Here is a 24,592-nt window from a genome sequence, read left to right as displayed (position 1 = left end):
GTTACGTGAGGTGTGCGAAAGTCAGGCTTTGTTCTTTTAATTTTAATGTCTCGAAGTATTCTTATCTTGGTTTCAGGGTGTTTTTAACAAGAAACTTTGCTTGAGTAGTTTGTTCTCTAGCACTATCGTTTTCTCTGTGGGCCTATATAATCGCCCGATAGTATAATCAAATATATATGAATGAAGAATTCACTCCAACGATACTCCAGTATGCCCCAAGCGGCTAAATGACAAAACAAATTTTAAAAAATGCATCATTTTTTTATAATCTTCACGTGCCTTCAACATTGCCTAGCCTCAACTAGCACGCCATAGCCGCAGTTGGGCTCTACAACCTCAGTTACAGATAACGAACCTCGGGTGAATTTCTCGCAGAATCACAGTCTACTGACGTTTTGTGGATCATCTCAAAGAAAGAACGCAGTCAAATTGGTTACTCCGCGACACAAGACGCTACACATGGTTCTAACCTAAGCATCTAAATGGAAGATATAAAGGCGTGCCGATGAAGACGAAACTTAAATGTTGTTCTTCCCAAAAGGTTTAGCTCTTCTAAACCTAGATCTACAGAGCGAAAAACTCTGTTGGTTGATCGGACGCGGTCTGACGACGCCGAAGAAGAGCTGACGCACTCGGGCCGGGACACACCTTGTCCAAGGCAAAACAGGAGGAGAAACCACCCGCGGAGTAAATATTATTTTCCCCTCTCCTTGTTACGCGATATTGCAGCGAAGCGAAGCATCTATTACACCCTCTCCTAGTCATGTGGTATAACAGCGGCGGAACCGGGCGAAACTGCACTCTTAATCTGATTGCATATACGTGTTAAAAAAGTTTGAGTTGTACGTGAAAGTTCCGCTTTTATAAGTGAAGGTTCCACTAATAACTGGAACTTTTTAACACGTATACAGAACCGGATTAAGTGTGTAGAGTGCCTCGATGCGCGCGTTCCCCTCCGCCGCCAAGTGGAGTGGAAACAACAGCGTCGTCTGCTACGACGTCTGCCATTACGGTGCCCATTCCATAGGCAGCCATAGGGCGGCGGAGGGAAATGCACGTATCGAGGCACAATAGCGATGGGTGTAGGGCAGCAGAATATCGAGTGCATTGCGAGAAGAGGCCTGCTGTTTTAACAATATGACGAGAACACAAATTTTTCGGAATGGCAGAGCGAAGGTCTCAGATTGATATTCTGTCGTAATTATGTTTAAAGCGCAGTTTTCGACTGGAGTTCCTGCAGGTGAAGCTACCGTCCAAGCCAGCCACGTAGAAACCTTAAAAGAAAATTTTGTTGGGCTAGTTGGTAACTGCTCATCTTGGTTAAATGCGCAAAACACACAACGAGTCAAGTTCATTGTGACTGTTTCGCGCATTTAACCAAATTTTGGCTTCCAATTGAAAGACAAATTAATTTAAACAAACTGAGTGTCGCGTCGAAACAATAAAAACTGCAGTCGCACCCTTACTTTCAAACAGCTCGAATGATTAATCAGCTAGCCCATTCATGAAGTGTATGCTGCAACGGTGAGTAGAAGGCGATGATCATGATAGTCAAATAATTAATCTGAGGTTTATTAGAAGCCCTTTGTAAGGAACATTATAGCAGTGTTGAATGGTTGCTTCCGGCGTCAAGGAAATTGTAGTGAACGCAGCTGTTATCTCTTTTGAGGCTGCGTTGCCTGCATTGTATGCGGGTTTTTAGGCGCGAAATGTTATTTTGGATAGCTTATTGGTGGACTTGAGAAATGAGCCAGATCGCAAACACACCTTCTTACATCTATTATTTAACTGTTATCCCTACTCGGTATACTTACTCTCAAGTTCAGCACTGCTCGCATTTGAGCAATTTTTACGCATCGAAAGCCACGCTGGCAGTTATGACGCGGAATATGCTCGTAACCTGCGCCTCTATTGAGACGTCTTTTGCTGAGGTGGCAGAAGAGGCCGCGATAGCGCTTGCACTCGCGCAGACCAAAGTGGGAGGAATTGTCACCGACTCGCAAAAGGCGTATAACAATTACAGAAAGGGATGGGTGTCTCTTGTGGCACTAGGAATTCTAAAAAGTAAACGCGACTTTCCTGAAAGGAAAGTTGAGTTGATATGGACACCGGCTCACTGTGGGCTGGAGGGCAACGAGCTTGCCCACCAGTTCGCCCGAGAGATGGAGCACCGGGCAGAGGAAGGTGAGCCACAGTCCATTACTAGTTATAAGGAAATTACGAACTATTACAAGACGGAGAGGCGACGTTACCCCGACCCTCACAAATCACTTACCAGAGAACAGCAAGCGATGTACAGGCAGATACAGGCAGGATCCTTCCCGCACCCTTGCCTTCAACACAAGATGTACCCGGAAAGGTACCAGAAGGAATGTGATTTCTGCAAGACTGAGATAGGCACGCTCCAACATGTCATTGGAGTATGCAACTTCATCAAGGAAATCCCCCACCTCTTACCTGCCCCACTACCCCACCACCCCATCCCTCATCATCCCTTACCGAGCGATGGGAGACCTTGCTAGCCAGCCCCGCCATAGAAGACCAGCTCGTCCTGATCTCCAGGGGCCAGGCGGCCAGGGATGCATATGGGTCCCGTGAAGAGGGAACCACACCCATCGACGGCGTCTAAGCAGACGTCGTATTTAGCTCGAGCAAATAAAGTTGTTTCTCTCTCTCTCTCTCTTACGCATATTTCAACTAATGTCACACTCACAGCCTTTTTTCTTTAACAATATTTATTACCTCAGGGCATCAGTAGGGTATGAGAGGAAGAATGAGCTAATGATTAAATGAATGGAAAAAGGTTGGCTGATTTAATGAAGTCCAAGAGTGAGCGATGATGTGGTCCCTGCGTCCAAGCGAGATACGAAGCACGATTGCTTGCTGAAAGGCCGGCTATGGTCAAATGCCGGATTCTCGTCGGTTTCAGAGCTGGGCAGGCCCACAGAAAATGGTGAATGTCGCCTTCAACATTTTCGTCTTTTGGATATATCGTGACTTCACGACATCGTCAGTGATGAAGTCGTGGTGAAAGATTGTTGAAATATCGACCACCTGCATCGTTATCGAACTTTTACACGGCACCATGTTTTACACTCATTCGAATCTCGGAGGCCGCGCTGGATCGCACCCACGCCCTCAAGATCAGGAGTCGAGCGCCATATACTATAGCACGCCAATACATCTGGTTCACTTTTAATGTTTCATTGTAGTTTCAAACCTAATTTATACTTTTTTGTTGTAGGGTATTACACACTAATACGATGATATGAACCACTTCTGGCACGTTTTTTTTCTGTTCAGCTTGGATATATAGCATGCTGTTTCATTTTACGTTGCACATTATTGTACTTTATGGCCGTTTTCTGCTCAGCAAAGTGTTTCCGCACCTATTCTGAATTTTCTTTTGATTTCTTTGCCCTTACTGTAAATGTGATGATAGGACGAAGAACTTTTTTAAATACATAGCAGATTATTTGGTGCTTCACGGTTGTTGTTTTTTTTTTTGCAAATCTTGTAATCAGCATTTAGAAATTTTCGTTGTTAGACGGCATATTGCGTGAAATTCTCGTCACTCATCACTTGTCAGATGTTGAGATAACTCACCGATCGTCGAGTGGGGAAAGATAAGCGAACTGTCTAGGCCCTATACAATAAGTGATCACATGACTCAAGCCCATATACCAAACTACGGCTTTTAACATTGAAGTTAGCAGCTAACTGTCACTGAACCAGTTCCGGTTAGTCTTGACATGACATGCTTGGTCATATGCCTCATCGCACACGCAAAAATTACAAGGGTTCAACGCTGCTGAACCAAATATTGAGCAAAAGCATTAGCTGCGGGTGACCGAGCGTTCTTCTTCTTCTCTTTTTCTTCTTCCTCAGACCACATATAAAGCCCCGCTTTAACCAAGCCGTATGAACGTGCCTTAGTGGGTTACGTGAATGCCAGAGTCCTAGCAGGCTGATTCTGACATAACCGTCCCATGTGAAACGAGAGACCCAAATTGGCAGCTCCTGCCAACTGATCCGCGGCTCCGACCGGGCCACGCCTGCCGCTTGAGTTGGGAGCCCACCTCTCACTTTGGTGTCACCTGGGGTGTGATGTCACGTGCTGCACCGCGGCTGCGACCGCGCTACGCCGACCGCTTCAGTTTGCCCAGCTCTCACCCTAGTGTCACGTGGGGTGTGACGTCACAGCGTCACGGGGGTAAGACGTGACTACCACCGCGCTACGCTGAAGGCTCGAAACATAGAGTAGTATTGCTTTCGCAATACAAACACGCACGCGCACACGATCCTAGTTGGACAGCGACCAAACAATAACAATCACGAGGAAACAGCTCAACATAAAATGCAAGCTTGGAGCTCACCTGACATTCTTCGGCGCTTTGCGCATGCTCCCTCCATTGCGCACAAAAACAAATTGCACAAGGCGCTGGTAGAAGAGAGTGCACAACGTATGCGCACATCTTTACACACTCGCAGCCCATGTAATACAAGAGGTTAAAAACTAAGTATTTAGTGATATCCAGAATAAACGAGTTAAACGCCCAAGCAAAGATAAAATACGGCACCACTCTCGGATGTACTTATCAACTACGCCACCAGTGGCGTGGTCGTCGCCCGTAGTTGACAGTGACAGTTGACAGCCGTGTGGTGCGACCGCGTGTACCATCGCTCCTCTGATTGCACGTGGCTACCGGAAACGGACGAACTGGTGACAGCGGGAGCTTCCGAAGCGTCATTCCTTTATTAACTTTATTTCGTTTCCAGCTAGTTAGGTTAGGTGTAGCCTAAAGAATAAATTTCAGCTCTTTGTCCTAGCGGCCTGGTTTTTCGTGCCGGCAGCTAGTTTTTCTCGGCGTTCATTCTTTAACTATTTTGTTCAGATATATATAATTTTCTAGGCTATTGGCATTCGCAGAATTTATTTTAACGCGTGTTTGTTAGTCGTTTTTGTGTCTTCCTTTCGCAGTTTGTATATTCTGAGAATTCGTAGTAGAAATAGTTCAGTTGATTCATGCTTAAGACGTGCAATCAAAAGAAGGTAAATTGTACTAAGTGTGAGGCGCAAGTTAATCTCAATGAAACGCGTTTTTACTCTGTAGATGAAGCGGAAGGCAGTGACGTTTTGTGTCGGTGTTGCGCGCTGAGTGCGCGCCTAGATAGATTTGATCGAGAAAAGTGCAGTTTAGCGTCTCCTGTGGATTATTTAGAAAATGAAATACGTTTGTTAAGGGCAGAAAATCAGTAACTGCCTGGACAGCTTCCTCAAATGTAAAAAAAAAGTGGCCGACTTTATCCTTGAAACCAACGAGGACGAACATTCCAGTGCGAGCCACGTGACTGGGACCAGCACTGGCATGGAAGGCATAAGCAAAGTAGGTCAGGCGGATCCGAACCGACAGAGTTATTTGAAGCAGCTACTCAGAAGTCGGGAAAATAGGAAGAATGAAAATCCCAGAGAGAAGGGCACAGATAGCCGAAAGCAGGAGCCAACAGCTGGGAGAGGGAGAGAGATGCCCAAGTGCTTATCGCCGGAGATTCTAACATGAGCAGGTGCAAGCAAGATATCTTGGAACGTGTAAAGGGGGATAAGCGAGTGTTAGTTGCATCCTTCCCAGCGAGGACAATGAGGGCAGTGTTGAAAAAGAGTAAAGATAGGCTGTTTAAAACTTCCGCAGAGCGCAGTATGGTGATAGTAGCCGCGGGGCTAAACGATATCCTAAATGGTGACGCTGCAGGAGTGGTAGAAAGTTTAACTAAGGGAGTTGACGAGATCAGGGAGATAGCACAGCAAGCGCAGATAGTTGTATGCACAGTACCGGAGATGCTAGGATCGAACGGAAAGCTGGAAAAGGACGTGGTGACAGTAATTCAGGACATAAGAAAGTTAAGCCTGGAGAAGCGTTTCTAAGCGGTTGAGGTAAACAGGGAGGTGCATAAAGCAGGTTTTGGTAGAGCTTTTCAGCCAGATGGCATTCATTTTAACAGAAGGGTGGGAGCAGAGTTCGGCTGTCGCCTGGCAGGCAGGGCTGTAGCTTTCTTAGGGGGTCCGCGAGGACTCCGTGCACAGAGGTAGGTAGAAGTGAAGAAAAAGAAAGTGTAATAACGGAGGCTGAGCCCCAAAAAATGGCAAGGAGAAGGTCGAGAAATAAAAGTACAAAAAAGAAATTTAGCACTAGGATCAGCTACATAAACATGCAACGAGGTAGAAAAAGAGCGAAATGGCTAAAGATAGAACAGCAGTTGAAGGATGAAAAAACAGGTGTGTACGCTCTATGCGAGTCTCATCTCAGGGATCTAGAAGATCCGCCGTTTATAGAAGGCTACGTCTGGGAAGAGTACAACAGAACGAAAACGGAAAAAAGGGGTGGAAGGGTAGGTATGTTGATACACCAGGGAACAAATTGGTAAAGAATAAAATCATCTTGTAAAGAACATATCTGGGTATCAGGAGCAATTGCCGGCATAAGGACATGGCTAGGGGTAGTTTATTTAGGAACAGGACACCAATGCAGGCAAGAAAACGAGAATCTTGTTGAATGTCTTAGTGCCGATATAAGCCAGTTTGGAGACGGGGCCGATATTATTCTCCTTGGGGACATGAACGGCCACATCGACGATCTGGATGGATACACGGATTGTAACGGGAAGCTAATGCTAGATATATATGAGCGACACGATCTAGTTATAGTAAATGGAGAAACAAAATGCGAAGGCTAAATCACGTGAAATTCCGCAACAGGCAGACGACCATTGACTACTGTCTAATGTCGCAGGAAATGTATAGCCTGGTCACAGAAATGTAAATAGACGAATAAGGTGAGTGTAGTCTGGGGAGTAATCATAAACGTATTAGTCTGCAGATGGGACCCTTGATGAAAAGAGAAATGGAACTTAGACAAAACGTAAACGCAAAATTAAACGACGATCAAATAGCACAGATAGCAGCAGACATAGAGGAAGCAATAGAGAAAAGCCCCATGGTAAACTGGGATTATGAACAGTTAGACCTACTCATAAGGAGGAAAATTAAGGAGGTCAAAGTAGCACACCGCTGGAATGGAAAGAGGAAGCCACGGAGCTGGTGGAATAAGGAAATCAGGGAAGCTATTGAACAACAACGGGCTGCTTCAAGGGAACACCGAGTGACAAAGAAAGCACAGGTATCTCAGGAGGAAATCGACCAAAAATGGGAATCATATGGACAAAGCAACTTCCAGGCCAGGCCTTCTTCCAATGTGAAATAAAGCAGTCCACCGATTGCTGGATGGCTGACATACACGATGCCTCTAGAGGCGGAGCAAGAAAATTCTGGAACCATATAAGCTGGCTAGGGAAGAAGAATCAAAGAAAGCAGGATCGGATTCAAGATAGCGAGGGAAATTGTTTAAAGGGAGATAACGCAGTGAGCTACATTACATCAGTTATAGCCGAGTCATTTAAGAGTGCCGATAGGGTAATCTCCGCAAATCAGGAAGCAACAAAAGATAGCAGAATACAAAGCAGCTTAGAGTTGACCAATCTAAGCTGAAAAAGGCAAAAAAAAAATATTCCTAAAAACACATCTACTGGAATCGATGGAATTCCGATCGAGCTGATTAATGAACTTGGTCCAAAAAGTAAAAAAAAAACGTTGTTAAAAGCTCTGGAAACAGTCATAACGAATAAGCAAATTCCGGACAGCTGGCGGCAGAGTAAAATGAGTGTGATTTATGAAGGAAAAGGAGAAAGGATGCACATAAAATCCTACAGGCCGATTACCATAACATCTGTTATGTACAGGTTGGCCATGCAGGCGGTGAAATTAAAGGTGCAAGCATGGGTAGAAAGTAACAAGATACTAGGAGAACTTCAGAACGGCTTTAGAAATGGTAGGCGCTTAGATGATAGCCTATTCGTGCTTACCGAAGGCATCGAAATATCTAGAGTGGGAACTAGACCTTTGTATTTGGCCTTCCTGGACATAAACGGGGCGTACGACAACGTAAACAGGGAACCCCTGTGGAACATATTAAAAGAAGAAGGTATCGGTTATGAGATAATAAAGTTCCTACAGGAAATATACCGGGATAACAAAGTAGAAATTACGTGGGAAGGGATAAGAAGTACGGAAGATGTCAAAGTATATGCAAAGGATTAAGACAAGGCTGTCCTCTATCACCGCTGCTGTTCATGCTCTATATGATAAACCTGGAGCGGAGGATACAAGACAGTAACCTAGGTTTTAACCTGTCTTATAGATTAGGTGGAAAGGCGGTAGAGCAGCGCCTGCCCGGTTTGATGTATGCAGACGATATTGTGCTGCTAGCTGAGAGTCTGGAAGAATTGCAAACTCTAGTTAAGTATTGCGGGACGAAGGGAACGCTCTAGGCTTCAGTTTTAGCGCAGTTATGTCGGGTCTCATGATTTTAAACGGCTCAACTGATCAGGGTCTTAAAATACAAGGCCATGAAATATCCAGAGTAGCAGAATATAAATATTGGGGGGTATGGGTAAACGAAGGATTGGCATACATTGGAAAGCATGAGCAATCACTTAAGGCTAAAGGGCGAATAAATGCCGGGATAATGAAGCATATGGAATTGTGGGGATACAACAGGTATGAGGTTTTGAGGGGTATTTGGAAAGAAATTATGGTGCCCGGACTTACTTTCGGAAATGCGGTTTTGTGCTTAAAATCAGAGGTACAGTCCACATTAGAAATAAATCAGATAGCCGTTGGACGATTAGCACTAGGTGCCCACGGCAAAACCACAAATGAGGCGGTACAGGTAGATATGGGCTGGGCATCTTTCGAAGTACGGGAAGCTCAGAGTAAAATATTATATGAGGAACGCCTGAGAAAATTCGACAGTAACAGATGGGCAGCTAAAGTATTTAAATACCTGTACTTAAGAAGCGTTGACGCGCAATGGAGGATAAGAACTAGGAAACTAACTAGTAAGTATTCTAGTCACAAGGACGGAGAAATAAAGAGCATTAAGCAACAGGTGAAAAACTGAGAAGGTAAAAATTGGATAAATTCGATGGAAAAGAAACAGAGTGTAGAATTATACCGAAAGTGGAGAATGCAGATCAGGAAGGAAGCTTTCTTTGATAACTTAAGAGCGCCGTGCTTAAGAGGCAGTGCCCTACATTTTGAAGCTAGATCAGGGTGCCTTAGAACACGCAGCTACAAAAAAGAAATTTAACAATGAAGATGAGGCATGTGCTGTATGTGGTAACTCCAGTGAAACAATTGACCATATTATACTCGAATGTAATGGTATCCACCCGGAAGTTGATGCAGGCGCAGTAACTGTTCCTGAAGCTCTGGGGTTTAGAGATACCAGTGGCCGGGTGAATAAACCGGGGGTGGAAACTAGCAACAAACGACTGGAAGATTGGTGGCTTAAAAGCAGAGAAGTGACATAATTTTAGTAATGTAGAAACAAAAATTTAATAAATTGAAGGATGGTTTAGTTAACCAATCTAAAACAATAATTAAGATATAGGGAGAAAAATGAGCATGATAGCTACTACTACCACCCTGTTTCAAAGGGGACGCTCCTATATTCCATCCATCCATCGTCAAAGCTCTTTGTTGTTGCCATCTGTAGAACTTCATAAATATAAAAAGGTTTTTCTGATTTGGTTGAAATTCAGGCGTTTTTAAATTTCGCCCTTATGTCGCTGTTCTCGGGTTGCGATGGTGCCTGTGTCCAACTTAATAAAGCTGCCCAATTTATTGAGTGATATGTGAATAATGCACACACATTAGTATCTAGTATCAAAGAATGAAATGTACATCTAGCCAGATATGCTGAGGGGAAAGGAAAAGTAAATTACGCTTTTTACCGGATAATCGTGAAAACAGACAACCGCTTTCATTAGCCGCCTCTAGACGAGGCAGCCATCCGTAGGAGCACTGGAAGTGTCATCTGCTACTAGTCACTTTTTATAGTGGAGCATCTCAGGTATGGATCTATCGCCTGCATAACCAAAAGGCATTTTCCGAGATCACATTGCCGTTTACTTTTGTCCGCCAATAATACTTACTAGCTTTCCATATCCCAGCACTAATAAAAGATTTTCACATGTCTGTCACATCGAAAAAAAAAAAAGGCCATTGTAGCGGAGTCAGCGCTTGTGCAAATAACCTTGTGCATCTGGAAACGAGGACGTTATATAGAGTAAGATAACTTCTCAAATATAATCAATAAGCGTAAAGTTTTCAGCGTAATGAAGTACAATGTAGAGAAAAATCAAGCATGTTCTAAAGAACGGTGGAAGAATTAAAGCCGTCAAGAAGACATTAGGCACAGGCGAAAACCAGATTTATGCGCTAAGGGACAAGGCGGGCCGTGTCATTGCTAATAAGGCCAAGATACTGAAAGTAGCAGAGGAGTTTTATACAAAACTACATCGTAGCCGAAATAATCATGAGATTGGCAGTAGTGAAGAGCAATCAGACGTTCCGCATGTAAACATTAAGAAAGGTTTAAAGGCTATGAAAAGCGGGAAAGCAGCTGGGGAGGATCAAGTAAATACAGATTTCTTGAAAGGTGGTGGGGATATTATGGTAGAAAAACTGGGCACACTCTATACACAATGACTTGCGACATCGGCGGTACCAGAAGCTTGGAAGAACGCTAGCATTATCTTAATTCATAAGAAAGTGGGCGCTATGGACTTGAAGAGTTACAGAACAATCAGCTTACTATATGTTACGTACGAGGTGATCGCTAATGAAACCCGGGCAACCTTGGACTTCAATCAACCAGAGGATCAAGCACGTTTTCGGAAAAGCTAGAAATTGTGCTAGAAACAAACTCTGCCAGCTTTCTACGTTTTTCAGAAAGGATACTCTATCATTGATCATATCCGTACTAACAATCAAGTGGTAGAAAAATGTCCCGAATATAACAAGCCCCTATACATAGCATTCATTGATCGCAAGAAAGCATTAGACTTAGTCTAAACCTCTGCAATCATGCAGGATTTGCAAAATCAAAGTACAGATGAGCCATGTGTGAAAGTACTGGAAAATATCTTTAGCGGCTGCACAGCAACCGGAGCTCTGTATAAAGAAAGTAATGAAATTCCCATGAGAAAAGGTGTTAGGCAAGGAGACACGATCTCTCAGTACTATTCACTGCTTGCTTAGAGTAAGCGTTTAGAGACTTGGAATGGAAGCAGTTAAGGATAAAGGTTGATGGAGAAAATCCAAGTAATATATGATTTATGGATGACATTATTCTGCTAGTAACTAAGGGGCCGAATTGCAAAGAATGATTGATGACCTAGAAAGGAAAGGCATACGGTTAGGCCTAAAATTATATGCAGAATACTAAAGCAATGTCCAACAACCTCGGAAAGGAACAACAGTTTACATCACAGCACTGGAGGCGAATGTGTCGACTATACGGGAAGATATATAAGCGCTGATCAGGACTATGAAACGTAAAATAGCTAGGAGATCAGGATGGAGTGGATTTAGCAAACACTCGCAGATTATGCCACTTACCTGTATCCCTCAAGATGAAAGTATAAAACAGTTTCATGTTACTTGAACTCACCTATATAGGGCTGAACTGTTGAGGCTAACGAAAAGGGTTCTACTTGAGTTGAGGGCAACTAAGAGAGGTATGGAGCAGAAAATGGCCGGCGTAACGTTAGGAGATAGGGCACGTGAATAGTGGGTCAGATAACCTGAGTTAATGACATTCTAGTCGAAATTAAGAAGAAGAAAATGGGCATGGGCCGCGCATATAGTGCGCAGAGAGGATAACCGATGGTCGCTTAGGGTAACAAAATATTCTAAGGGAAGGAGAGCTAGCAGGAGGAGGCAGAAAGTTAGGTGGGTGGATGAGATCAACAAGTTCGCAGGGGTAGTTGATTAAGCTAGCACAGGACCGTATTAATTGGAAGAGTATGGGAAAGGCCTTCGTCTTGCGGTGGGTATAGTGCGACTTATGATGATGTGAAATAAATTCATCTCTTTTTCCCGTATTTGTGGTCCGAGTGGGAAGTTGTTGTTATTCCTGTAGCCAGAATAGCCCTAGACTACCAATTGCACAGCTACCAATATATCAGGTGTCAAATTCACAAGGTTAGCTGCATAAAAGAACAGCTTGTGATTGACCGGCTGGTTTTGCTCTAGCCAATCACGATGACGAGCAAAACTACAGCGTTTACTGTGCCGCATATCTTTAGTGTTACTATGTGGAACCTTCCGTACAGACCGTGTATTCGGTTCTCGGGCTTCATCTGCTGCCGCAGCAATGACACGTTGACGTAGGCGGCCACAGCAGCGTCCATGGCGTTCACTCCTTCCCAGGGGGACACGGCGGCGTGCATCGGCCTGCCTTTGTAATGCACTGTAATCTGCGAGACGGAGCCAAATCAACGGTCACTTTAGAGCATCATTCAGAAAGGGCTGCTCCTTCTCGTTTCTTGTAAGTTATTGTCAGAGTTTAAAGAAACTTCTAAAGGTGTCTGAATTCTCCTAGTCTTAAAAGAAATAAAATAAATACAACTGAAGGTTAGAGCGATTTCCACCAGTCTAAACATGTCATTCGTAAGTCGCGGATGGCGATTGCACCATTCTGTTAGGATAATGCGAGGTGGTAATGCCGGCCTTTTGAGCATCATTATGGAGTAAATCTTTCACTATCTCGACCATCATTATCAAAAGCACTCTCCACCAAACAGATTCAGTCGGCGCGCTGCAGGAGCAAATTAGGCATAATGTGTTTATGCCGGGTGCCACTGACTTGCCCGCCTCATATGTCGGAGAATTTAATAGGCTTACTCTAGGATGAGGCCCAACCTGTCCTTTAGTCTTGTGACTGGGACACACATGAGAAAAATGAGGACTCTCAACTTTCTGAGTGTGCGTCGGTTTCTCAAGCAATCTCCTCGCCGCCGAATGCAAATATCTGAGAAGAGAATGTTAAATGAGTGCAAAGAGCATTGAGTGGGGAAACTCGGCACAGTTTCTGACGAGGCAGAGTTTCGTACTACGATAAATCAGGCTCCGAGAAGCAGTGAAATATATTTTGATGATATCCACCATGTTTTGCAGAGGGGAGAGAGAGAGACAGCGCGTGCTGCTGTTTAAAATAAATGCACTTGTCACTATCACTCACAGTTTAGAATATAATAGCACCCTAGCCCTTATTCAGCTGCACTTTAGGATTTAGCAGGAACGAAGATTTCAAAAAATAATTTTCCCGGTGCAAAATTTTAAAATATCTGAACTCAACAGCTACCGCATTTCCCCCTTTTTCACCTAGAAAAACTGCATAGAATGCATTCAATGCCTGTTATTCGATACTTTGCAGGCTATCACCTTAGATTTCGCGTAAAGGTACAAATGGGAAGAGAAGCTTTTAACAAGCGGCGGTGCTTGTGTAGAAACGAACATGTTGCAAGGCGGTGAAAGCCAGTCGAAGCGTGTCCTGGTTCATCGGGTGCGCAATCAAGGCAGCGTCAATGTCGCTGAAAGCCCCCTTCTGCACGAGCAACTCTTTCCCTCCGCCGCTCTCTTCGGCAGGAGTGCCCAATACAATGAGCTGCAAGAGAAAATGAATTAAATTTGCTAGTTCCACGCTGAGTGACTAAAAAGTAGTATTTCAGTGAGCAAGGCAAGAAAGCTCTAACCTTGCGTGAACAATGCTCACTTTGGTGTTAAAAATACCTTAATTGTCGTTTTCCAGATAGGGCTTTTCTGTTCAAGCATGAGTGAGGGAGGCCAGCATAAGTGCGTATTGTGCCTGAGTAGTACTTCTATCCTAAGTCATTTAATGACCACTACATCAAAATCATGGCGTACGTACGATCACTGTTATTCCCCCAGTAGGAGCCTATCGTCTTCACATCGGCAGAAACAGCCCAAATAGAACATTAACAATGCGAGCTGGGTCTAGTCGGCTTTTATTATGGAGAAACCGCGCGCACGCTTGCTCAGGGCAGAAAGGCATACGCAGGAAAAGAAAAAAAAAATGTCGTGGCTCAACTCAGTTGAACCATTCTGTACATAGAAAAAGCTCGGTCAAGCATCGTCTAGCAGCCGAAGTGCCAAGGGCGACCACGGCAGTATACACCCGTTCGCAAGAGGACGTTCTGGTTTCCGTAGAGCTAGGAGCAGTCACCCTCCCCCGCTGGTTGTCTCGGATTATCTAGGAGTAGAGCACTGCCATATAAAGGCGAAAGCCTTTTTATACTCGTTCTGCTGATAGCGCCTGTGCCGCATGTCATGTGTCTGCGTTATCGGATGCCTGAAACATTGTCTGTCTGTGACGTCACTTGTCACGTAAGTGCTTGCTATATAAAGATGCTGCTTGCGTGAAATAAAGGGTTGTTATCTTGCCGGGATTGGGGCCAGTCTCAGTTCCTTCCTGCCCGCTGCCCGGCCGCGCTAGGCAAGGGCAAGGGCCCAAACGCCACACTCATGACTCGCCAGCATGCCTAACCGCGTTTTAAGGTCGAAGGCTCTGTAGGCTAATAAGCATGCGTGCGTCCGTCCGCACAAAGCGCCACGCTCAACCTGTCAATCAAATCCGGTGGGGTACTGCTCAGAAAAAAAAAGCATCCCTCCCCGGGAATCGAGCTCCTATCCCTCCGATCACCAGCCGAGCATGTTTACAGACTGATCCACGCCGAGCACGTGAGGAGCATCTCAGTTCTCATGATCTTGCGTCATGCCAATCGTGGTTGCCATGGTGATCGCCGCCACTGATATCATGGCGCATCGTAACAACAACGTGACGTCATGGGAGATGGCGGCGGTGCGATGACGGTCATTTTTTTAACCTACACCAGTGCAGCAAAAATCTATTGTAGGTATAGGGAACCTGCGCTGGAGTTTGGGATGGATGGAATGGATGGAATATAGGAGCGTCCCCTTTGAAACGGGGTGGTAGCAGTAGCTATCATGCTCATTTTTCTCCCTATATCTTAATTATTGATTTAGAATGGTTAACTAAACCACCATTGTATTTATTAAATTTTGTTCCTACATTACTAACATTATGTCACTTCTCTGCTTTTAAGCCACCAATCTTCCAGTCGTTTTTTGCTAGTTTCCACCGCCGGTTTATTCACCCGGCCACTGTTATCTCTAAAGCCCAGAGCTTCAGGAACAGTGATTGCGCCGGCACCAACTTCCGGATAGATGCCATTACATTCGGGTATAATATGGTCAATTGTTTCACTGGAGTTTCCACATACAGCACATGCGTCATCTCCATTGTTAAATTTCTTTTTGTAGCTGCGTGTTCTAAGGCACCCTGATCTAGCTTCAAAAAGTAGGGCACTGCCTCTTGAGTTATCAAAGAAATCTTCCTTCCTGATCTGCATTTCCCACTTTCGGTATAATTCCACACTCTGTTTCTTTTCCATCGAATTTATCCAATTTTTACCTTCTGTGCTTTTCACCTGTTGCTTAATGCTCTTTATTTCTCCGTTCTTGTTACTAGCATACTTACTAGTTAGTTTCCTAGTTCTTTTCCTCCATTGTGAGGCAACGCTTTTTAGGTACAGGTATTTAAACACTTTAGTTGCCCATCTGTTACTGTCCAATTTCCTCAGGCGTTCCTCATATAATATTTTACTCTGAGCGTCCCGTACTTCGAAAGATGCCCAGCCCATATCTCCCTGTACCGCCTCATTTGTAGTTTTGCCGTGGGCACCTAGTGCTAATCGTCCAACGGATCTCTGATTTGTTTCTAATGTCGACTGTACCTCTGATTTTAGGCACAAAACCGCATTTCCGAAAGTAAGTCCGGGCACCATAATTCCTTTCCAAATACCCCTCAAAACCTCATACCTATTGTATCCCCACAATGCCTTATGCTTCATTATCCCGGCATTCCTTCGCCCTTTGGCCTTAAGTGATTGCTCATGCTTTCCAATGTATGCCAATCCTTCGTTTACCCATACCCCCAGATATTTATATTCTGCTACTCTAGGTATTTCAAGGCCTTGTATTTTAAGACCCTGATCAGTTGAGCCGTTGAAAATCATCAGACCCGACTTAACGGCGCTGAAACTGAAGCCTGAAACTGAAACTGAAGCGCAATACTTAACAAGAGTTTGCAATTCTTCCAGACTCTCAGCTAGCAGCAAAATATCGTCTGCATACATCAAACCGGGGAGGCGCTGCTCTACAGCCTTTCCACCCAATCTATATGACAGGTTAAAACCTAGGTCACTGTCTTGTATCCTCCGTTCCAGGTTTATCATATAAAGCATGAACAGCACCGGTGATAGAGGACAGCCTTGTCTTAATCCTTTGCATACTTTGACATTCTCCGTACTTCTTATCCCTTCCCCCGTAATTTCTACTTTGTTATGCCGGTATATTTCCTGTAGGAACTCTATTATCTCATAACCGATACCTTCTTCTTTTAATATGTTCCACAGGAGTTCCCTGCTTACGTTGTCGTACGCCCCGTTTATGTCCAGGAAGGCCAAATACAAAGGTCTATTTTCCACTCTAGATATTTCGATGCATTGGGTAAGCACAACAGGCTATCATCTAAGCGCCTACCATTTCTAAAGCTGTTCTGAAGTTCTCCGAGTATCTTGTTTCTTTCTACCCATGCTTGCACCTTTAATTTCACCGCCTGCATGGCTAACCTGTACATAACAGATGTTATGGTAATCGGCCTGTAGGATTTTATGTGCATCCTGTCTCCTTTCCCTTAATAAATCAAATTTATTTTACTCTGCTGCCAGCTGTCCGGAATTTGCTTATTCGTTATGACTGTTTCCAGAGCTTTTAACAACGTTTCCTTACTTTTTGGACCGAGTTCATTAATCAGCTTGATCGGAATTCCATCTATTCCTGTAGATGTGTTTTTAGGAATATTTTTTTCGGCCTTTTTCCAGTTTAGATTGGTCAGTTCTAAGCTGCTTTGTATTCTGCTACCTTGTGTTGCTTCCTGATTTGCGGAGATTAACCTATCGTCACTCTTAAATGACTCGGCTATAAATGATGTAATGTAGTTCACTGCGTTATCTCCCTTTAAACAATTTCCCGCGTTATCTTGAATCCGATCCTGCTTTCTTTGATTCGTCTTCCCTAGCCAGCTTATATGGTTCCAGAATTTTCTTGCTCCGCCTCTAGAGGCATCATGTATATCAGCCATCCAGCGATCGGTGGACTGTCTTATTTTGGACGAGGGCCTGCACTTGAAGTTTCTTTTGTCGGTATGATTCCCATTTTTGGTCGATTTCCTCCTGAGATACCTGTGCCTTCTTTGCCATTCGGTGTTCCCTTGAAGCAGCCCGTCGTTGTTCAATAGCTTCCCTGATTTCCTTATTCCACCAGCTCCGTGGCTTCCTCTTTCCATTCCAGCGGTTTGCTACTTTAACCTCCTGAATTTTTCTCCTTATGAGTAGTTCTACCTGTTCATAATTCCAGTCTTCCATGGGGCTTTTTTCTATTGCTTCCTTTATGTCTGCTGCTATCTGCGCTATTTGATCGTCGTTTAATTTTGTGTTTATGTTTTGTCTAAGTTCCATTTCTCTTTTCATCAAGGGCCCCATCTGCAGATTAATACGTTTATGATCACTTGCCAGACTACACTCCCCTTCTTCGTCTATTTCCATTTTTGTGACCTTGCTATAAATTTCCTGTGACATTAGACAATAGTCAATGGTCGTCTGCCTGTTGCGGAATTTCACGTGATTTGGCCTTCACATTTTGTTTCTCTATTTACTATAACTAGATCGTGTCGCTCACCGAAATCTAGCATTAGCTTGCCGTTACAATCCGTGTATCCATCCAGATCGTCGATGTGGCCGTTCATGTCCCCCAGTAGAATAATATTGGCCCCGTTTCCAAACTGGCTTATATGGTCACTGAGACATTCAACAAGATCCCTGTTTTCTTGCCTGCATTGATGTCCTGTTCCTAAATAAACTACCCCTAGCCATGTCTTTATGCCGGCAATTGTTCCTGAAACCAAGATATGTTCTTTACAAGATGATATAATTCTTTGCCAATTTGTTCCCTGGTGTATCAACATACCTACCCCTCCACCCTTTTTTTCCGTTGTCGTTCTGTTGCACCCTTCCCAGACGTAGCCTTCTATAAACGGCGGATCTTCTAGATCCCTGAGATGAGTCTCGCAAAGAGCGTACACACCTATTTTGTCATCCTTCAACTGCTGTATTCCGCGTACCACCAGCGCCCCCTAGGGGCCGTCGCGCCACTATCTTGGTAGGACGGTTGAGACTGCTGCGGCTAAAGGCGCTGAAAAGCGTCTAATTTATCGCGAAACCAAAGGCATGCGCTGCGTTTAGAAGCGCTCGGTTGAGATAAAAAGATTGCTCTGTACAAAACTCAGTGGCGGTATAGAGCTCAGGTGGATTAAGGAGACTGTATGAGTACGGGGGATTGTTGAGCTTCTCGTTTGAGAGCTGCTCATTGCGTTTCGTAACGTGGCTTCTCCTGCCGTACTGTACTTATAGAGTTCTGTTTATTCGTTTCTATCATTTGCGCAACCTGAAGAGAAAGTGTTGTGAAGGGCGCCTTTTAGAACGGGGCGTGAGTGGGGCCATTGCAAGATGGACGTTAAGTCAAAATCAACAAAGCGCGAACGTAAATGGCATCCTGATATGCATATTGCGATAATTTAGATGGCAAACCGGGAGAGGTAATAACCTATCCGAATACACAGTATTTTGTAGAAAATGCAAAGACTCGGAAATGCCCTAACCGACATGATCTCGGACATTTTTCTGCATTACGCTATCGCAACTGACCTAGTGACCGTTCAACTATTTGCAATGGGTCAGTAAGTGAGCTGTGATTGAAAAACGCTACACAGTTAGAGAATTAATTCGTTCGTTATTTGCTTCGAATAAAACATGTACTGCTTCACAGAAAGCGCTTTTTGTTTTTGAGTTGGATGTTTTAGTTTGGTGCCTGAAGTAGAGCTGAAAACATTCGTGCAATATTTGTTTTAGCACACGTACAAATTAATAGGCAGATGTCAAAAATTTCAGCGCAACAGAGACAACACACAGGCAAGATAAGACAGGACTTGCGCTACTTGCAACACTTTATTGGCGTGAACGAACAGCAGTATATATAGCACTGGGAGGGGAGAGGGTATGAACAACGTGGGACTGCTGCATCCTGCATCCCGGAGGACATCATCGATACCCTCAAGAAAGGCCCCAAATACAGCGTGGAACCGAGCATTCCGGAGCACGAGCTGCTGTCTCTAAAGCGAAGACTGGCCAACAAAACCCGATGAAGAGGACAAGGAAAGATGTCTGTTAGATGGGGTTGATAGCCTCATCAGGACTGTTCCTAACACCGGAAGCCGTCCTAGAACGCCAACAAAGCGTGTCGTGAAATTCTTCAGGGACCATGACCTTCGGCTCATGCAAGCCGACAAAGAATGCGGTTTTGTCGCCATGCCGTCGGGCCTGTTTAGCGTAAAAGCAATACAAGCCATTCACCGGAATTCCAAGGTGACAAAATTGAATCCTGCGAAGGTAAAATGTCGAGCTATTTCTTTGTGTAAAGAACTTGGTTTACTGAAGCTCAATAAAGGTATCAGTAACTGTAAGAGCAATAATTTGAAAGTGTTTTTTACCGCTAAGACTCACAAAGGACATGTACCGTTCAGGTGCATAATTAATGAACGCGGTGCTTGGCAGAACGTGGCTTGCAGATTTCTGTTGAAACAGCTAAATACTTTGGTGGTCGATGACCCTTTTTCTGTAAGAAGCCGCCTCGAGATTATCGAATTTTTGCACGAAAATGATTCAACAGGGTACTTATTTTCAGTGGATGTGGTCGACCTGTTTTATTCTATCCCACAACAACAGTTGTGGGATAGAACAACAGTTGTGCAGTCCCACGTTGTTCATACCAGCTGCAGAAGTGGATGTTCGCCACCTGCTATGGACTTGTGCAGGGACAAGGGAATCAAGGACAAAGATTCTGCGCGAAGTGGGTCTAACCACAACAAGGGAAGATGACTTTTCTAAATGGCTCACCGACAACGCTAAGAGCGGGAGCCTGCTCCGGTTCCTCACGGAAAATCATTTACATGAGTATATATAATATGCCTTATGGCAAGTTTGCGTACAACAACAAAAAAAAAAAAAAAAACAGTTGGTGGCATCCGTCGCTACCTGCATTGAAGCAAACGGCCTGGTCGCCTTTCAGAGTTTCGCGGGGATATCGGCTGACAAGTTCCTTTCACTGTTAGAATTTTATCTGCGTTCCACGACTGTTTCGTTTCAGAATCAGACTTATCTACAGAAGAATGGAATATGTATTGGGTCTTGCGTGGCACCGATACTGTGCAACATTTTTCTAGCAGGTATTGACAAAGCCTTATCAGGTGCATTTGACGAGAACACAGTTTTGAAGAGTTTTAGGTACGTAGATGGTTTTTTAATTGTTCTCAGCAAACAGTCACCTTTGACCTACCCACAGATCATGGAGGATGTTTTAGCTGATTTTAAAAATCACGCGAGTTGTTTAGATTTTACTCTTGAGCTCCCTAAGGGAGACAACCTGTAGTTTTTAGACATTAACATCACCATTACTGACGAAGGCGCCTGCTGGAAGTACTGCCCCCGTGCTCGCAAAGAATTGTTGCCGTTTGACTCCTGGCATTCCAAGACAGTAAAACGAGCCATCGCCACGATGTGCTCAGATTCATGTCTAAAAACGTCGTGCAGACACAAAGCGCAGAAAAGCTTTGACGATCAGATCCGCAAGCTAACACAGGCAGGCTTTCCTTCGTCGGTTTTGAGCTCTGTGAGCGAAGAACTATTAAAGAAGGGGAAAAAGAACAAAACAGAACACGAGACGAAGACGTAACTCCAAAAAAGAGAATCAGACCAGTGGTAATTCCGTATTCTCATAAAGTTGCACATAATCTGAAGCATGTTGTTTCTGCCCCTAAGAAACTCGCTTCATTGTGCCGAATGACTGACCCTGAAAATGGTGTAAAAAAAGTGTGTCGAACAAAGCATGTTAACCCGTTTGTGAACTGTGCGGTTGGGGTGGTGTATAGCATCCCACTGACGTGTGGAAAAGTTTATATCGGACAAACGGGGTGGTGCATCAATGATCGTTTAAGAGAACACAAATTGTCACTGAAGGATGGCACAGGTTCGAATCTGCCGCTCCACTGCAAGGATTGCTGTACAGAAAAAATGGCTTGTAAGGCAAGGCTTCAGGACACCAGAATAGTCAGTAAAAGTAACGTCACTATCGCTCGTGAACTGATAGAAGCCCACCATATAATTAGGAATGGGAGTGCATGTGTTACCATCCCTTCGATCGTGATGTTCCAAAAGGAATGTAAGTTTTTAGGTATGTTTTAGTTTGACTTAAATTTTTGACAGCTATGCACCAACCTGCCCCGCTAAGTGTCTTACTAAATAATGGGCAGATATTCGTCATATTCAGTCCAGAACTTACCTATTATAAATATCCCGCTTTACAATCTAGCTGCTTTCAGCATGAATGATTGTTTAAGGCACGCATACTGCCTACTGACAATGGTTGGTCGAGTCTTTTATTTGGGTACGAAATAGTATAGATACGCCGATCTCTGGTCGCAGTCGGCGCACGGGGCGGGTGGAAGGGAGTAGGGGATACGTCAACGTATAAACACACACATCACACCGTTAAATGGCGCCTGCTACAGTTTTCATTCTGTGCAAGGAACAAAGCATAGCAACTTTGTTGTTTCAAGTTCGCACTGACGTTTTTTTGTATTACCCATCACCGATACGGACACCATCCTTTGATGCAGTTCATTCTTGGCACTTAAGATACAAAATGTGGGATTAGACTAAGGAGATTTAAAGTATGCGAACTCTGCCCCACGCTCGCAGGTTGTAGCGTACCGTTAATTTCCGCCTAACATTTATCAACAGGACAATTGCGGCCACTTAACTTTTTACAGTGATAAAGTGAGCATTTTAAATAAATGCTTTGCAGCGGACCTCGGCGTTATTCGCTGCGAAAAATAAACAAAAGAGAAACCCATCAGTTGCTTATCGTTCGCTGTCGTAAATAGCAAGTGCTGGCCTTTGTTTCTCCAGAGACGCATTCAACGGCATCGCCCTAAAAAGGGTGCATTTCTCAACACGATCGAGACACCATTTTACTTGAGAAATATTTTCATCGTGAAGCTAGTTGAACCATTACTGTTCCTCAAATGGGCAGTAGATAAGTACTGCACGCGTTCAATGGACTTAACGCGCGCAGTATTGCCAAATGCTACTGAATGTTGATATAGCAGGGAGGTCGTTTTATTTTGTTGTGATATATTTACCCTCCACTAGCGATGCTTCATTGCAGGAGAATTTTATTTGCTAGAAAGTGTGTCTGTAATTCACCGTGCAACGGCGCTATATTTTGCAAGCGCCCCATAGAGAGGAAAAAATAGAGAGACTGAGCTGACGACAACCCTTTGAATCATTCGCGTAGCGACGTTATAGCTTCCATAATGCAGCTGGGGAGGTCAGGTTGCCCCTTTAAGTAATCAAAACGGAAACCCCAATTTCTTAAAATTATTAAACCTGCGCACAAAATAGAAAGCTGAAAATCCACCAATGGGCGCAGCCACGGTACGACGAGCAGCGTGCTCCGTCTTACTATGCGCTTGCTCATATTGAGACCACGTGGCGCTGGGTGTCTGATTTTAGGCGCGCCCCCTGGGCAGCGCAGGTTCCCTATAGTTGATTTGATACACTGGTGTAGCAGGTGTAAGTTAAACAAATAGCCCTAACGTTGTGGGGAGAGAGAATGGTGCAATGGAAAAAGCCTAGAAATTGCGTGCGCGTCGAATCCGCTTCAGGAGCTTCCAGCTTGTGTGGTAATGTCACTCGGCTACGAGAATGCCACGCGATAGGAGCGATGCCGTCAGGCCAATCCCACACTTGAATGAGCACTGCAACGGCGCGCGCCCAGGAACGCCAAGGTGAAAGCCTTTATAGGCTCGTGAGTGTGCATCCGTGCATCCATCCATCCGCAAAAGGTGCCACATGCACGAATAAACTTTTATAAACCTCTTAGGACACACTTTGACAAATCCTTTAATGTGCTCTCCACACTATTTGGCAATGCAAAAGACCTCTGGCAAAGATTATCTTGCAGTGTGACGCGGTACGCATTCCTGAATAAGTTACACACCACAGAAAATCCTATGAACACTAGGCGGAAAAAGCCTCGATGCTTACGTTGCCAAGCTCAATGCCATCTCTTCGAGAAAAGGCGATAGGAAGGGAAATCGCAAGGAAGAACAGGGAAACGAAAGAAACATTTAATCCTGTTGTACTTCCGCACATGCGTCCACATGATGACCCAAGATTTCTTTTATGCAGGAATTGCAGCAAACATGTATGCCCTGAATACATTTGCGGGCCTTTGTGCAAAGGCTGAGGTAAGATTTGCGACCAACAGGGGTATTAAAATGTGCCACTAAAATGCGATACACAGGGCGAACCAGAAATTCTAAAAGCACTATAGGTTGGTGTAAAAAGCGAACCCGTCTGATAAGATGACGCAGCTACTCTGGCAACCTGCTTCCCGTTCTCGTCATGCCTTAAAATTGCTCCACTCATTACTGCTGAAGAAACAGCTAAGTTTCAATGCCGGAGTCCGTGTCTACTTGGCTACGCACCTCGCCTCTTGCTGCGGGGGTCGTTTTCATGGCTTCCATCACGGCGAGAGCGGCGCCGATGGAGGCTTCAGCGATCAGGTTGTGGCCACACGCGTGCCCGATGCCTGGCAATGCGTCGTATTCCACCATAAGAGCGACCGTGGGACCTGTACAATGGATGTAATTAGCAAGCTTTACAGCCATTGCTTTATTTGTTTAGTGTCGCGTAATATTTTTCTTAATTGGTTGTTGTTTATTCCGAACGTCATGGAGGTCAGAAGGGCTACGACGAAAGGAACATCAGAGAGGATGACTTAGCAAAGTAAAGCAACGATAATGAATATAAACTAGTTGGGAAAATCAATGAACAATCTAACCTGTTCAACATGTTAGCTAGTAAAATATGGTGGCGGCCACTGTTTCCCTTCCTCTGATGAGAAAAAGAAAGTGAACATTTATTAGAAAATGCCTCTCTACAGGGGCGGCCTTACTTATTTAGTTTCGTTAGTGAGAAGTTGGGCTAGTTGGTATGTGTTCATAGTAAACGAGCGTGAAAAGGCGAACGCAGCAGAGAAGACAACAAGAGGTGTTGTCTTCTCTGCTGCGTTCGCCTTTTCACGCTCGTTTACCATGAATGTTTAGTTTTATTGTTCATTTTTGAGGACCGTGGAGCAACTGGAGATCTATTATTTCCAAACACACACATCACTAGCACCAGAGCTGACCTAAATGAAAATATATATTTGGTGACCGCAATTGACTTACTGCTCAAAACATTCACTTATTAATGTCTCCCATTCCGAAAATAAGTGCTGAAAATTTTCTGATCTCACAACAGAATTTCTGTGCAGGTTTTGACAGTTAGCATGTTGTAACAACAGGAATTTCTGCAGTTACATCACAGACGCGCTGCAGAATCACAGACTGCAGGAAAAGTACTATAG

General features: G+C 44.3%; 1 protein-coding gene across 3 annotated transcripts in view; it reads right to left on the bottom strand.

The window, feature by feature from the left end:
* Positions 1-24,592, bottom strand: part of LOC146175402 (xaa-Arg dipeptidase-like) — a 40,570-nt gene that overhangs the window by 6,211 nt on the left and 9,767 nt on the right. For 2 of the 3 annotated variants that reach the window (XM_084581733.1, XM_084581732.1), the window contains 3 exons: positions 23,670-23,815; positions 13,419-13,568; positions 12,237-12,378 (listed from right to left, as the gene is read on the bottom strand). In XM_084581733.1, coding sequence (XP_084437859.1) covers positions 12,237-12,378; positions 13,419-13,568; positions 23,670-23,815 — 438 coding nt within the window. The remainder of the gene's footprint in view (positions 1-12,236; positions 12,379-13,418; positions 13,569-23,669; positions 23,816-24,592) is intronic. The other variant, XM_084581734.1, reaches the window with a different exon arrangement.

This window comes from Amblyomma maculatum, chromosome 10 (assembly GCF_055883805.1).
Source record: "Amblyomma maculatum isolate TAMU_Amacu chromosome 10, ASM5588380v1, whole genome shotgun sequence".
Classification (NCBI taxonomy): domain Eukaryota; kingdom Metazoa; phylum Arthropoda; class Arachnida; order Ixodida; family Ixodidae; genus Amblyomma; species Amblyomma maculatum.
The sequence above is the reverse complement of the archived record's forward strand: the minus strand, read 5'-3'. Positions and strand labels throughout refer to the sequence as shown.